The sequence below is a fragment of the Microtus oregoni genome, unplaced genomic scaffold, assembly GCF_018167655.1.
Source record: "Microtus oregoni isolate MIOR12 unplaced genomic scaffold, Mior012 000166F_ref0000362, whole genome shotgun sequence".
NCBI lineage: Eukaryota > Metazoa > Chordata > Mammalia > Rodentia > Cricetidae > Microtus > Microtus oregoni.
In genome coordinates, this window is record NW_024544821.1 from 465,448 (window position 1) to 482,018 (window position 16,571).

General features: G+C 43.4%; 1 protein-coding gene across 4 annotated transcripts in view; it reads left to right on the forward strand.

The window, feature by feature from the left end:
• Positions 1-16,571, forward strand: part of LOC121445216 (oxysterol-binding protein-related protein 1-like) — a 189,042-nt gene that overhangs the window by 165,574 nt on the left and 6,897 nt on the right. For all 4 annotated transcript variants that reach the window (XM_041647234.1, XM_041647235.1, XM_041647236.1 and 1 more), the window contains 6 exons: positions 7,396-7,530; positions 9,173-9,270; positions 11,388-11,570; positions 14,461-14,568; positions 14,968-15,057; positions 15,267-15,393. In XM_041647234.1, coding sequence (XP_041503168.1) covers positions 7,396-7,530; positions 9,173-9,270; positions 11,388-11,570; positions 14,461-14,568; positions 14,968-15,057; positions 15,267-15,393 — 741 coding nt within the window. The remainder of the gene's footprint in view (positions 1-7,395; positions 7,531-9,172; positions 9,271-11,387; positions 11,571-14,460; positions 14,569-14,967; positions 15,058-15,266; positions 15,394-16,571) is intronic.

Genomic DNA, 16,571 nt, shown 5'->3' on the forward strand with positions numbered 1-16,571 from the left:
AGCAGTGGAACTTAGCCAGGCGCTGCCCCAAGGGAAACAGATGTCGTGTGAAAGCTGCCGGGTTGGCTTGCAGGCAGGCTTCCCTCCCTTCCACTTCTTCTCCTAACACTTGCCCAGCCAGCTCATAGCACCTCCCGGCTCACAAACCATGCAGCAATCACTTAATTTTTGTTTTTTCCCTGGAGCTTTTCTTGTATTTTCTTTTGTAACCGGAGACTGTTCTTTTGTTTCCTAGTCACCTAGATCAGAATAATCACACAGAAACTATATTAATTATAACACTGTTTGGCCTATTAGCTCAAGTTTTTAATTAACTAACTCTTACATCTTAAATTAACCCATTTTTATTATTTTATATTTTACCATGAGGCTCATGGTTTGTTTGTTACTTCTTACTTTTTAGGCGGCTACATGGCGTCTCCTTGACTCTGCCCAATCTCTCTCTATATCTCTTCTAGAATGCTATATTTTGCCCTGCCATAGGCCAACTCAGCTTTATTCATTAACCAATAAAAGCATCACATGCACAGAAGGACTCCCCACATCATTCTTTCCCTCTTGTTTCCCTGTTGATAGTCTCAAGGTGCCCCATGCAGTTGGTGTAGCACACAGACGCGTGTTGCTTTGTCTCTGTGTCCAGGTTCATATCTTCCACATGCCATCACATGACTGTGAGGATGGAGGTGAGGCAGCTATGTCACCAGAACAGCAGTCTTTCCCAGAGTGTGTTGCAGTGTTCTAGCTGCTCAGGGTGCTGCCGGTCATGTATTCAAAGGATGAGAACATCTCAGCTAATGACAGACTACTAGGCACATGAACAATTTCTTGACAGGAGTGAGGGACTCACTGACTGGCACTAGATTAGAATATAGCAGTTGGCCCTCCAAGGTCTTAAATGTAAGGAATATTCATTGCCACCCTCTTTGCGGCTGTGGGAACCAAAGGTGGCCTGGAAGAAGGATCCAGGGCCAGCTTTATCTTATATCTTCCTTCCTCCTAAGGAACAGCCCAAAGTGCTGCCGGCCCTTGATTATTCATGAAGAGCCCAGAAGCCCATGGAATACTCAGGTCATAGCATGGTTTATGAGAAAGACTGGGTAGACAGACTCACCCCAACACCCAAGTTTTCTCTTGATAACTCACGTCTTAGCCATTTGCACATTTAGATACTAAGATGATAGACTTCATGTTTAGAAAATATTTTTCATTTCAGCCGAGCTCAAACTTGGCCTTGCTTGTCAGTGGTTTGAACCATGCCAGAAGAGGAGATGGCCTTCCTTCTTTGTCTCTCTTTACACTTTTTCCACTGGAGAGCAATTCCAATTAGGAGTTTCTTCAATTGCATCATTGCTTGCTATTAATTTGCATGGATAAATTTAAACTTTGTTTTATCCAGGTCACAAGGTAGAGTTGCTTGGAATAAATATTTAATTTTTCCAGCTGACGGCAGTCTGGCGATAAAAGTCTTCCAGCTAATGTTTCTTTCTGAAACTTGAACTTTGGAATACGTATTTTCCTATTACTGGGGTATACACACATGCTAATTTGTTTTCAATAGCTAGGGTATGCCACCACCAGGTTTGCTGGATTAAAAGGAACAACATATTTCAATTACTAAGGACTAGGTGGGGCAGAGGGGAAATGTACCTTGTGTCATTTTTATTATCTACTTAGGGCCCTGTAACTTTTAGAAACCAAAATGACTGTAAGATTATTTTTAATTAATTACAGACAATGGAGGAAATAAAGCAGCCAGTTGGCATGCTTTAGAATAGCTTGCTGTGTGCTCTTGAGAGGTCAAGGTTGTTTTCATGGCCATCTGGACTATGTGCATGCATTTCCCCTGTTCTCTTTTTCTGTGTGTGCGTGTGCACATGCATGTTTGTGTTTGTGTCTCTCTGTGTGTTTGTGTCTGTATCTTACCTCTCTCTCTCTCTCTCTCTCTCTCTCTCTCTCTCTCTCTCTCTTGTGTTTGGTTGTTTTTTTGAGACAGGGTCTTGAATCCCTGGACCAGGCTTTAACTCCAGAGATCCTCCTGCCTCTGCCTCACAAAGGCTGGGAATAAAGGCGTGCATCACCATCCAGCTCCTTCTTAATCTCTTATGTGGCCAAGATGGTTGGCTTTTCCTTTTCTTGAACATTTACATTCTGCGTTCTTGTAATAAAGCTGTGTTTAAATTGCTCTATATTACAGGTTTTTTTCAAAGAACTTTGTATAACTTGGAGAACTTTTAGTTACTAGGATACAATCTGCCCATTAATCTAGTGGTAAACTCATGTGTCTCCTGAAGAAAAGCATTGGCAGCCAGTGTGGAGCAGCCCATGGCTAGTAGACACACCATTATTTCTTGATTTTTCCTGTAAGACACATGGAGAAACAGCAGCGCACACATTGTTGCTTAGAGTGGATGTCACCAAGCCAGGATTCCTAGTAATAGCAAGTCAAGCCCCCAGGGAAGCACGGCCACACACCCCCACCCCAGTAATCTGTTTATTCAGTGAAAAATTCCTAGTCCCTGTGTTTTTTTCCAGTGGGGGTAGATCTAGAGTTGAACTTAACAGGTAAAGCTAATCTTCATTGTTTTAATAAATAAATCTTTAAATTCCTTTAAGATAAATCTGTAACTCACAAAGCAGGAAGCGTGCTGACCTGGAAATAGCCTGTCCTCATCACATTCTTTGCAGTGGTCCTGACGCTGCTATTAGGAGAGGGTCACCCTGCACCCTTGGTGTGTGGATCCTCCCGCTGACATGGGAGCTCTTCCTGCACTCTCAGGCTTTGTAAGTTTTTAGCCATGAGCTGTGCTGCCGTCCAGGCAGCTGACTCCTGGTACCCTGCATGAATCACTGAGCCTGTGTGCATTGCTAGTGATGGTCCTAGGAATTTTGAGCCTTTATGGCTCACCTAGTATGTCTGGCCCACTTGTGAGTATTTTATATGAATTAGTTCATGTACTATTTTCAAACCCTATGAGGAGTGCTGTGACTCTTGTCCCACTTTGGGATGAAAGGTTAGTCTTGTTTATGCTATAAGAACAAGTTCAGGGGGCTGGAGAGATGGCTCAGAGGTTAAGAGCATTGCCTGCTCTTCCAAAGGTCCTGAGTTCAATTCCCAGCAACCACATGGTGGCTCACAACCATCTGTAATGGGGTCTGGTGCCCTCTTCTGGCCTGCAGGCATACACACAGACAGAATATTGTATACATAATAAATAAATAAATAAATAAATAAATAAATAAATAAATAAATATTTAACAGCAAAAAAAAAAAAGAACAAGTTCAGGCCTATGATCTAGATGGGGATTTTTTTCTTGGAGCTAATTTTTCCAAGTGTGTGTGTGTGTGTGTGTGTGTGTGTGTGTGTGTGTGTGTGATCACGTGTGTGGGGGTGTTGAGGTGTCTGTGAACATGTGGAGAGGTCAGAGAGAGCATCTAGTAGTCTTCTCATAACACTGTGCTCTTAATCCTGAGGGAAGAATCTCATGCCCTGAAGCCAAAAAAAAAAGTTTTTTGTTTATGTATGTGTGTATATGAACATATGCACATTTGTGGGACTGTTTTTGTTTATTTGTATATGTGTGTGCTCACATGTGTATTTATGAGACTCTGCTTGTTACAGGGTGCTGAGGTCTGAACTGCAGTCCTCATGATTAAGCAACAAGTACTAATCACTGGGTCATCTCCCCACTACCACCTATCACAGAACTCTTCTTGCACATTAAACACTAGCTACCAGTTGCCCTTCCCAGGGCCCTGGCAGCACCACTCTGTCTTCTCAGACTCCATTCTTCCAACTTTTGTCTTTGGTAGGTGTGGACTGTGGGGTGCACTTGCTGTGCTCTTCCATCGACCACCTCCATCACTGCTCTCCCTTGTCCAAATGTGAGGGTTGTAAGGCAGATCAGCCTCGGGGGTATGGTGTTATTAGCTTCTATCCCCTTTGCTTTGGACTTGAGATGTATGTATGTATGTATGTATGTATGTATGCATGTATGCAGATGTATATGTATGTATGTGAGTATGGATATGTGTATATACATTTAATTTTGAAATTTAAATATAATTATGTAATTTCCCCCTTCCCTGTCCTCCATTCCCTCCCATGCACCCTCATTCTTAAATTCATGGCCTCTGTTTATCACGTCTCATGTTCTACTCCTGATGGGAAGAGCAGTCTCTATTTAGTTGAAGATGTGTGAACGCTGAGCACGCATTCAACAGCTTTCAGAGTTCAGCAGAAACATGTGCAATATTTACTTCCTGCAAGGTTGTGCCAAATGTTACACACAAAACACAAAGGTTGCACATAAAAGCACGAAGAAAGTAATGCTTGCTGCTTGCAGCGTTCCATGAGTGAAATAAATAAATGGATTTAACCTGCTACAGCAGAGAAAACTTGAGTAGGGAAAAATATTATTGGGACTGGAGAGGTGGCTCAGCAGCACTGTCTGCTCATGCAGAGGACCTGAGTTTGGCTCCTAGTATCTTCATGGTGGCTCAAAACCATCCTTAACTCCAATTGCAGAGGACCTGATGTCCTCTTCTGGCTCTGTGGGCCCCAAGAATGCATGTAGTACATATGCATATACACAATACATGCACATGTAAGAAAAAGGCATACTTAAAATATACTATTAGCACTTATATTCCTTAGGTTTGCTTCATAATTTTATGTGTGATCTTATATATTGTGTTTTTATTAATATTTATTTTCACTTATTTATGTTCAAATGTAGAATAATTAGCTATTAATTAATTGCATAAGTTTATATTTGAATATTTGTATTTCAGTATTTAATGTTATGTGAGTAAAATATATTTTCAGTGTAACAATTCAAATAAATTATATTATTTCCATATGGACAAGAGAAGATATTTAAGATTCCTACATTACCAACTGAAGACAACCATTGTTACCTTCTAGGTGTTCCAGTCTTGTAGTATGTGTCTGTACAGATATATACATAACAAAATTTAAGTACTGTTTTGGGTGTTTTGTTTGGGTTTGTTTGGGTTTTTGAGACAGGGTTTGTCTGAATAGCTCTGGTTGTCCTGGAACTTGCTCTGTAGACCAGGCTAGCCTTGAACTCACTGAGATCCACCTGTCTCTGCCTCATGAGTTCTGGGATTAAAAGGCATGTGCCATCACAAATTGTTTCTTTTAATGTTGCTTTGTGTCTTATTTATTCAGAATTGAACTTTTTTCTGATTGAGAAAAACAATGATAACTTTTGGAGTATAAATAATTGATAACTACTCAAAGTAATATATGGTTTTTCAAGACAGATTTTCTCTGTGTAACTCTGGATCCTGTTATGAAACTCACTTTGTAGACTAGGCTGGCCTCAAACTCACAGAGATCTGCCTGCCTCTACTTCCCGAGTGCTAGGATTAAGGCATGCACTACCACTGCCCGGTTTCTGATATCCTATAATGCCTATTCTTCTACTGGGGATAGCATAGTCTTGTTATAGGTGATGGTAACTGTGTGTTTTCTATCAAAATCAGAAAGGTAATTTTCTCAGATATGATTAATTAAAGTCTGTTTTTCAAACTTTATTTCTTAAATATTTCATTTTTTAGACCATTTTTGGTGTATATAAAAATTGTTGAAGTTCTAAGAGTTGTTAAAGCCCTCTTTTGGTGTATCTGCAGCTTGTACTGTGGTTGGTGTCCCTCATAGAATACACTTAATGGACACGCCTTGCTCCCGAGCTTGTAGCTGACATGGGGTTTGTTCCTGGCTGTTGTATGCTCATGTCCCGACTCTGAGTTGGTGCCCTGTGCGCCACATCCTGTACACCATCCCTCTTAGAGCCAGCCACCTGCTGGCTTTCATACTGTTCTTCTGGTAGTGGTGATAGAGAAAGAGGAGGAAAGAGGGAGGAGAGAGAAGTAAAGAACGTTTCTAAGTGGAAGAGAAAAGAGAAGCCTGGTACATGTTAGTTAAAAGATGCCTTTGTTGTCCTATTGTCTGTGACTTACTGTAACGGTAACTCTGGGTTGAATGCGATCTTGGCTATGTATAGCTGAACCTTCTTCCTCCTCTCCCTATTAAGGCGACAGGAATGTTCTCTTTGATGTGTTGAGCTGCTACCTGCCTAGTCTACATTTTCTGGCTGTTTTAACTGCACTTCATAGCAGTTTTGTGAAGTCTGTGTATAATTTTAATTGTGTGGGAGAGTAAGAGGCAGATGTAGGGAAGAGCTAGAGTTGAGTCTGGCGGCATTCATCCTGGGCTGTTTACCTGGCCAGGTGGATCCTGCCAGATCCCCAAGGGAAACATTCTAGAGTACTAAGTTTTTTGCTTTTAATGACATTTTGAAAGTACCTGTGATGATACTTGCTGGCAGTACATGTAAACGGAGAGGAAGGTGGTACGTCCATGTCAGAGAGCTCTGTCCAGTGGACAGAGGGATCTAAATCATCTTATAAACAGATATCCTTCTGAGGTCAGCCCACACTTATGCAAGGGTGATATGCTCAGAAAAACAATGTCAACCAAAATGGCCTTAAGTTTCTTTTAGACATTATCCATAAAAATGTACATGACTAATCCCTAGTCCAGTGGGCAGGATGACCATAAAAGTGGTGTATATGACTGATCCCTAGTCCATTGGGACTAGGAGAACGTGAAAGCCAGCTAGATAGTTTGCTGGGTTAAGGCACCTGCTGTAAAACAGGAGGACCCACATGGTGGGAGGAGAAAACTGACCTCTCCCTCCTCATGTGCCCTGTGGACACACACATCAGCACATACATCCCCACATGATAAATATATCTAAGAATAAGTTGGGGGTTTTGAGATGAACTTAGGTGTATTGTGGTCTTGAGTTTGTCTGAGCTGACGATGACCCATGATTTCACCCCAGACCCCAGCTGGTTAGTAGTCTGTGAAAAGGGTTGGCAGGGAAAGTTTCAGAAGGTTGGCCTTGCCAGAGAGACAAGAAAACAACTGGAAAGTTGCTTGTTAGTGGCTTGCTTGACAGTTTCTGATTGGGTCTTGTTTGCTTATGCAATAACCCTAGGTGTCAGGGCCACCTCTATCCCCCTGTTAGCTTTTCAACACCAATGTGAAGATGGTTTTTGTGCCCCCATCACCTGTACCCACTTCTTGTGCTGCTCTGAGGTAGACTTACCACTGCCATCCACTCATGCTTGCATTATGTTGGGCATTCTGTGAAGCCGAGAAGAATGTTTGGTTTGTATTTTCTTGAATTGCTAGATACTCCATAATGTAAGATATTTGTAAAGATTTATAAGCTGAACTGGTTTTAATTCCGTTCTTGAGTTGGGCTTTTCTGTTTCTTCCTTTTCAGGAACACTATGTAAAGAGCAGCAGACACATTTGCTGTTTGTAAATTGATAAAACAGGTTCCGTTTCTTCCTCACAGGAGCTGTCTAAGATCACAATGCCTGTCATATTCAATGAGCCGTTGAGCTTCCTGCAGCGGCTCACTGAGTACATGGAGCACACTTACCTCATCCACAAAGCCAGCTCGTTCGCAGACCCGGTGGAAAGGATGCAGGTATGCAGCCGTGACCCTTGGGAGAAGTGTACACCTCAGACACTTGCTTCTCACCTCCTCCCCAGCCCACTCACAAACACAGATACTCACACATGTACAGGCACTGACATACATGCTCACACACATGTCTCCTGGTGCAAAGTCCCGCTGGGGATAGGGCATTCTCAGAGCTTCAGAGTCTTTTGCTTTCGGTCCCCTTGGCCATCCTCTGGGGATTATAACTAGTGAAGACTGAAGGAGATTTCAAGAACCACAGAAGAGTCACACAAGCACACCTGGCTATGGGAAGCTCTTCCCCAGTCTCCAGATTAGAAGGTAGCATGTGGTGATGAGGAAATTGACGTTTCTTATTTCAAACTTTATTAAGGATCTTCTCAAAAAATGATGAATATAGTAACAGACACATGTTTATGCTGTGTGTATGCTCCAGTGTGACTGTTCATAAACACTCAAGTAACAAGAAGTTGAACTTTTTAGTTTTCAAAATCAAAGATGTTTGTGTGGTATAGATGGATGTTAAGACACAAGCCAAGTACAATAGATAATATGCTTCTCCAGACAAAACAGTGTCTGTTCTTTCATTCCTGTAAATGGTATTTAACTTCTTTGGTGTCTTATCCAGGGTTTCTATTGCTGTGATAAAACACCATGCCCATAAGAATCTTGAAAAGGAAAGGGTTTATTTCAGCTTATAGTTCCACATCACAGTCCTTCACTAAGGGAAGTCATGGCAGGAACTTGGAGGCAGGAGCTGATGCAGAGGCCATGGAGGGTATCTGCTTACTGGCTTGTTCCTCATGGCTTGTTCAGCCTGCTTCCTTGTAGGACCTACGAGCACAGCCCAAGGGTGGCACCAGCCACAGTTGGCTGAGTCCTCCTGATCAATCCTTATCAAGCACATGCAGCCCAGGCTGGCCCACAGGCCAATCTGGTAGGGACAGTTTCTCAGTTATATTGTTTAGTTTTGCATCTCTTTTTCTCAATCCTAAATGTATAGTTGGTGTCCATAGGCTACACATTCACGGACTCAACCAGCCTCAGGCACACTGTGTAAAGACTAGAACTACACCTTTAACTGAATATGCTGTCTTTTTCTTTGCTATCATTCCCTGAGGGAAATAACAGTCTTTTACATTGTCTTAGCTATTATAAATAACTAGAAAATATAGTATATACAAGAGGGTGTGTATAAGTTAAAAGCATGTGCTGTCCCATTTTACAAGGCTTGAGTATGCATAGACTGACACCTGGGGTGTATGTTAGAACCAGTTCCTCTTAGCGACAACTGGGATTTAAAGTTTTAAAAACTTTTGCATATTAGAAGTTTTTAGAATTTACAGATTATTAAGCTTTTACATATAAAACTTCAACATATTAGAAGTAACTGGCTTAAAGAGTTTGAAAGTCCTTGGTACAATTGGCGCTACAGGCTATCACAAAAGCCGTCTGTGCCTGAGAAGAACACTGTAGGAAGAGATCCGGGCCTTCTGTTCGGAGTGGACAAGCTCCTGCAGTAGCTCTAGAAAGCCGGATTAAGAACCACACTGACTCAGCTGCTCACTGTCTTCTGTGCAGCTTTGGCTCCGGAGAGAGGGTTGCAAACTGGCTGTTAATTCTTATGCAATGCTCTGCTCTGTTCCAGTGTGTAGCTGCATTTGCTGTGTCTGCTGTTGCTTCTCAGTGGGAGCGTACTGGAAAGCCCTTCAACCCACTTCTGGGAGAGACTTATGAATTAGTTCGGTGAGGTCTTTTGTGCCATTCAGATGGCTTGTTGAATGTGCATGACTTAATAGATTTTTTTTTCAATGAAGGATAATGGTTATTTTTGAGTTTCCCTAAACATTTTGTGTGTGTGTGTGTGTGACTGAAACACAATAATTATTTTGATGTCGGTGTCTGGGAAAATAGACATGCAATGTACCGTCATAAAACACAGTTGCAAGGTTTCAGTGTTCCTGACCTTCAAGGATTAACTAGCCTCCTTTTTTAGGTAGATCACATGACACCATCAGGGTTTTAGGTTTTCTATTGCTGTAATAGAAAACCATGACCAAAATCAACTCTGGGAGGAAAGAGTTTATTTCTCTCACAATTCCCTATCACTGTTTATTGTTAAAAGCAGTGAGGACAGGAACTCACACAGGGCAGGAACCCAAGATCTTGCTAGGGCCCAAGATCACAGCCCAAAGATGGCACCACACACAATGGACTGGGTCCTCCCCCGGTCAGTCACTAATTAAGAAAATGCCCTAAAGGCTTGCTTACAACCTAATCTTGTGGAGGTATTTTCTTAATTGAGGCTCCCTCCTTTCAGAGATACAAAACTAGCCAACATATCAGGGCAGAAACTCAAGACAGGAACCCAGAGGCAGGAACTGAAACAGATGGTGGAAAAGTGTGGTTTACTGGTTTGTTTGCTCATCCTGCTTTCTTACCCTATCCAGGACCACCTACCCCAGGGGCAGCACTGCCAACAGGCAGGCAGGCAGGGGCTCCCACATCATTCATTCATCAAGAAACTGTCCTACCTGCTTGCTGTAGGCAGATGGGTTTGTGTCAAGTTGAGAAAAACCAACCAGCACACTAGGAACAGTGGTGCATATAATCCTAACACTCAGGAGGCAGAGGCAAATGGATCTCTGTGAGTTCAGGCTAGCTTAGTCTATATAGTTCAGACTAGCCAGGGTTATATCCTGAGATATTGTCCCCCTCACCCCCTCCATATGTATGTATGTGTGTATATACACACACACGCATATAAAATTATGGCCATATTAATATGTGGTAACTGTAGGATTCCTGCACTAGCTTGTTTGTGGCTTATGTGTAACTAGAGGACATCATTTGACTTCATCTTTTGTGTCTTCCTCCTTTTCTTAGCACCTGTTTTGATCATATTTATCCATCCTGTAGATACTATAAATAGAAATGCCACATTTTTCTAGTTCATATAAAAGGAATGATGTTTTAAATCTGATGAATAATTGTAGTTGTAAGCCCCCTAAGGTATGAATGGCCAGGCCCTGTCCCTAGACTATCTGTTACCTGCCAGCTGCTATATCCTACAGATCAGGCCACAGAATCCCACCAATCCTCGGCCACCCTGGAAAGCTCTTCTTCCTCCCCCAAACCCTATATAAAACCTGCCTTCTGCTCACTTTGCTGTTTCTCTCCCTAGCAGAGGCAGCCACCCTCCTGTGTTCTTCTCAGTCAGTCTCTTGTGAGATTTATTGTGCCATGTGACTTTGTGGCATTCCTTGGCTTCTTGCCCCTTAGAGCCATAACACTAACAGTAGTAGTAATTGTTCCCATTACTGTCACCAAAATACAGGAGCTCCTGAAGGAGGAAGAGCTTGCTTTGCCTTCTAGCTGGAGAGGATACAGGAAGGGCATGGCAGGGAAGGCATAGCTGGAGGAATGTGTGAAGCTGGTTCTATTGCGTCTGCAGTCAGGAAGCAGAGAGCAGAAGGGTTCCATGCTATCAAACCTCCCAGCCAGCCTCCAGTGATTCACCCCATTAAGGCTCCACCTCCTAAAGGTCCCACAGCCTTCCAAAACAGCACCAGCAGCTGGGGACCAAGGTTTCAAAACTACACACAGCCATAATGTTTGTGTAAATCACCCAGTTCATATGAATGTCCTATATTTTAATATGATAAGTAATTAGCTAGCTCCGACAGCATGAAACAAAAAGTAGCTTAGGTTATGTTTGTGTTGTTCCTCGTGTTAGGTTGTACTGTAATAAGGATGATAATAAAAATTGTTTTTCTTCATTGAGCATTTTCCTAAATATTTTAACACATATAATGACAGTCAATTGCAATGATGCATTTGTTCTTTTTTGTTTTAATCTTAAGAGATGACCTTGGATTTAGACTCATCTCAGAACAGGTCAGCCATCATCCCCCAATCAGTGCATTCCACGCAGAGGGACTAAACAATGATTTCATCTTCCATGGCTCAATTTACCCCAAACTGAAGTTCTGGGGGAAGAGTGTTGAAGCAGAACCTAAAGGAACCATCACCTTGGAGCTTTTAGAGTAAGTACAGGAGAACCACTCTGTCTTGTGTCTGCACATGCGCAGTCAGGCCACGCTGTTGTAGCCGGGGAACAACACAGCATTCATGAGTGCTCACTGCTGCCCAAGTGAAAGACTTCACAAAGCATGGGAGTGGCCACTGTCAACGAGGCTGGACCAGCCGTTAGATAGATAGGATTAATTCTGTGGCAGCTTATGACACTAGTGTCTGGATGCCATGGTGCCCAAGCTTTGTCTAAAGGATCCTTCTAAATTAATTCACCCTGAAAAGTGACAGTTGTGTAACACGTTGGACATTAGGTTTTTGGGAAGCTCTCTTCTGCAGGGTTAGCTGTAAAGGCTAAAGCATTTCTAAGTAAGCTCACATCTACTCCCCTCTCCCACCTGCTGACTGGGACTAGAAACCCTGGGCAGGAGCCACAAAGCAACATCCTGGGACTGTGAACAGTGAGGACAACAGACTGGGAGAAAAGTTAAGTTTTGCAGTAAGATTCCTGGTTTTATATTTTTCTCCATGCTAAGAGTCTGAGCAGCAAATTACAAAATGTCACTAGAAGCAAACAGAAGAGGTTCCAAAAGAAACCCTCTTGTCTTTCCTTAGAGATCCCAGAAGGAGCCCCTAAGAGACATAAAGACTATTGAAAATATGACTTGGGTTTCCTCCTAGTCTTTTCCCAAATTGAATACTCAGGCCTCTGATTCTCTCCTATAATAGCTGCTGCTACTTCAGTTATAGTATCTGCAACTGAGAAAACACTCAGCAGCCACAGAATCTGGATGAAGGAATGAGAACTATTGGTATTGGCCCAGAAGCTCAGACCCCAGTTTAAGGGTAGAGGTGGTATCTTGAAACACAGATGTGTGGTGGGGAGGGAAACCACTCCTCTCCTAAACCAAGCTTCATGACCTTCCCCCCAGGCGGTGCACCAAAGGCACTGAGATCTATGGCCAGAGGCCAGATCCCTGCATAGCCGCTGCGGGATGCGTCTGAGGAGCATTGCAAAGACTTTGGAAAGTGTAGTGACAGAATCAGGGCCCACAGAAGGAGGGTTGGGAGTTATGGCCTGACATTATGTCAATTGCCTTCAATCAAAACCAAAATCAGTATTCTCTGGATTTCAAGAGAACAGCAAATCTCATAAAACTCGAGTATCTTGAATATAATTTAGAATATTTGGCTTTACTAAGAAACTGAAGAAAAAAAACAACAACAAACCCTCAGCTCCCAGTGAAAGGGCAGTCAACAGCCTCTAAGCCCAGAATGACCCAGAGTCCGTGTCACTCTGCTGCTGAAGATCAGGTGACCAGAGCTGGCTATTCTACATGCAAGTAGTTGGACATCTTAGTACCAACACGTGTAGCAGGGGAATACAGTGACCAGGACGTGCTCAGAGCAGAATGAAGATGGTGGAACTGCCATGATGGAGGACACCCCTGGGGCCTCAGTCAGTTGTGATGCTGATTCTTCCCAGTAGTTTCCATAAAGCTAGATCAGAGCCTCTGTGGGGCGGGGGCTGGGGTGTCCCCCATTTAAACCAAGAGCTCACTGATGGAGCTGATCTCATCAGCCAGCTTGCCCAGGGCATCCCTCGCCTTCTGACATTTCTGTGGGTGCTAGATGAAGACTCTGGTCTTTATGTGAACAGCACAGCTCAAGAGCCATCTCCATAAGGGGAGGGAGCAGCTCTGTAGGCATAAAGGAATTGATTTTAAATTTACATGGAAAAGCAAATGGAATTGAACAACCAAAACTACTGACAATTTCGAAAAGGAGCAAAACAACTAAGATGCTGAGCTGAGACCAAGATTTAGCTTTTGTGAGACCCTTCAGTGGCATTACTGCAGCAGAGCAGGGAAGAGTCCGGAAACGAGCGCCACAGAGACGTGGTCAGCATAAGCCATTGACTAAGAAAGTCAGACTGTAAAGCTTGGGGAGCAAATAGAAAATGTTCGAAGTTTGTGTTAGGTAGAGATCTAAATGGGAAAGCCCAGTGCAGTCTGCTTCAGAGACTGCACTAGGTTAAAGCTCTCTCTGAGAGACACTATGCACAGGACAAAAGACACGCTGTAGACTACTAGGAATGACACTCCTAACAAAAGGTGTTGTCTAGAACATAGAAAGACCCCGAAATAATTATAACTCCACAAGGGATTTGTACCATGAGTTTTGAGGTTTGGGGTAAACTGGAAGGGACTGTATCTGGAAAATGCCAAACAGACCTTCATTTTTATTTTCTACCTCTAATTTTTCTGTTCGTGTTTCACAAAACTCTTGAATACAGGTTGAATATTCCTTTTCATAAAGGCCTGGGAGACAACTATGTCATATTTAGGAGACTCTGGATCTTGGAATGTCATGTAACTTTTGCCAGTTGAATGAACACACTGTCTGAAAGTCCAAGATCCACAATGCTCTGGAATCAAAGGCCTTTTGATTTTCCTGTCAGTGCAAATATTTGGGAGTTTGAACTTTTGAATTAGGGACATTCAACTTGTGTACAGTTTATTTTTAAAACAGTAAGAATGGGCAGGTAATACCTGTTTTACTGTGAGTTAATATCGGTGTGGGGTGTATATGCGTCCATACGTGTGTGTGCCTACATGTTTGAGTGTGTTTGTAGAGGCCAAAAGTCAGTCTATCAGATGTCTCGCTGACTGGAACCAGTGGGCCCCTGCTTCCGTTGCTATGGTTACAGGTATCTTTCACACCCTGCCTTCACACAGTTGCTGGGGATTGAACTCGGGTCCTGGTGCTTGTGCAGCAGGCACGTTACCACCAAGCCAGTTCCCAGCCTGATTCATTGTTATGAATGACTCTTGAAGCAAGCTCCTTTTTTTAGACTAATTGGTTCTTCTCAGCTACTTCTCTGGGTTTGGGGTTGTTTTTTAGACACAATGAAGCATACACGTGGACAAACCCCACCTGCTGTGTGCACAACATCATCGTGGGCAAACTCTGGATCGAGCAGTACGGCAATGTGGAAATCATAAACCACAAGTAAGGTGCACGCAGGCTCCGCCTGTACTCTTCCTTTCCTCAGTCTCTTCCAAAGGCTTCATGACCCGATAGGAGCGGGATGGGATCCTTCCATTTGTAATAGCACTGCTGCCATTTCTGTGTACACAGACTGACCCGATGTGTCGCCTCTGTCACTCACTCAGGGTAGGGTAGGTCAGATAGGAGTGTGGAGTCATTATGAAAAATTAGTTTCAGGTTCTGTCACTTATTTTCTGCGAATGCTTCCGAGCTTTGTCTCGTGCGGGCACTGCTGATGGGAGAAGGGTGGCTGTGGAGAATCAGTCAGCAGTACTGCCCCCGGGAAGGCCATCCCGCTCACCGTTCTCAACTGCTTCCTTGGCATTGCTCCGCCATGTGAATCTAGCCTTTGTTTTGTAGGACTGGGGACAAATGTGTGTTGAATTTTAAGCCTTGTGGTCTTTTTGGCAAGGAATTACACAAAGTTGAAGGCTACATACAAGATAAAAGGTAAGGTTTCTTTTTCAACATTGACTGCAAATGCTTATTTAGATGTTTGTGTTCAAGTGTGCTGCCTGATTAACGGGTATCCGAATAACAGAAGTCTTCTGAAAGGAAATACCTGTTTCTCTAAAGGATGGGCTTACAAAAATATAGCAACGTTAACTCCAGCACAGCACGGGCTTGATTGGTAACTAAACAACAGTCTCTCTCGGCAGCAAAAGGAAACTCTGTGCTCTCTACGGGAAGTGGACTGAGTGCTTGTACAGTGTTGACCCTGCCACTTTCGACGCCTACAAAAAGAACGATAAGAAAACCACGGAAGAGAAGAAGAATAGCAAACAGGTGAACACACTGAGGTGGTGCTGGCAGCTGGACTCTTGCATGTGTATGGGCCCTTCTGGAGCTGCCTGTGTGCTGCTACCACTTGGCTGCTTCTCCTTGCATCCTGTGAATGAACCGATAGCTGTCCTCCTTAGCGGAAAATGTCAGGCTGGAGCTGCTGGTGGCTAGTGCACACAATTAGTGTTGCTTTGGAAAGTTGGTCCCCATCTTGATGACACAGTGGTGTGTTTCCCTCCTGTTCTTGTGCGTTAGAGGTAGAAATGGTCCAAGTATATAGTCTCCGCTCAGGCGTTCTCAATCGCTGTATCACTGATGTTGGTGCCGTCAGCTCAGGCTGTTGTCCTTGCACTGTTCTCTTCACGCTGAACCTTATTTGTGGGACATTCTCATCCCAATCACCAATAAGAATGAGGCTGCTGCCTGGCTACAGGTGTGCTTTAGCGTTCTGCTGACTTGTGTCTGCTTCCTGCAGTCAGAGTTGCTATGAGCCGATGGGGACAGGAAATGCCCCTTTGGAGCCTGGCCAGGACAAGTGGGGGACTCTGGGTTAGAAGCAATCTCTCATTTGTGAGCAGTGCACGCTCACATCATTTCTACCCTTGACCTCTGGATGACACCTCTAAAACGGTGTCTGAACAGCACCTCTTTGCTAGGTGAATAGAGGTGTTTGCTTGCCTTCATGAAGGTCTCAGAACAGTCTATGCTCTAGGTGAGATTAATGACGTCCTCTTTGCTCCAGGTATGCCCCCGTCTACCAGCCAAGCATTGTCTGATGGCTCAGTAAATGTGAATGTGCCGGCTGAGTCCTGACCCCCAGACTCACACCTATCAAGTCATAAAGCTGGGCCTTGTGGATGTTTCTTTCTTTTAAAAACTTCTTTTCATTAGGATACTAAGTGATGGGTTTTCTTTTGACATCTGTGTACATACACTTGCTCATATTTACTGTCTCATCACCCTCTCTTCTTCCTGTTTTCCTGTTCTCTTCTTGCCCTTCCTCCTAAATACTCACTTCTACTCTTCTGGTGTGCATGTGTGTGTAGCCTAGACCGTCCACATGAGAGACCGTGTGCTAGCTGTCAAAGTCCAGCTTATTTCATTACACATGATCACCTCACCTTTGTTTGTCTCCTCATTAACTAATAGGTATACAAAGGTTTGTCTCAGAGGCTGGTAGC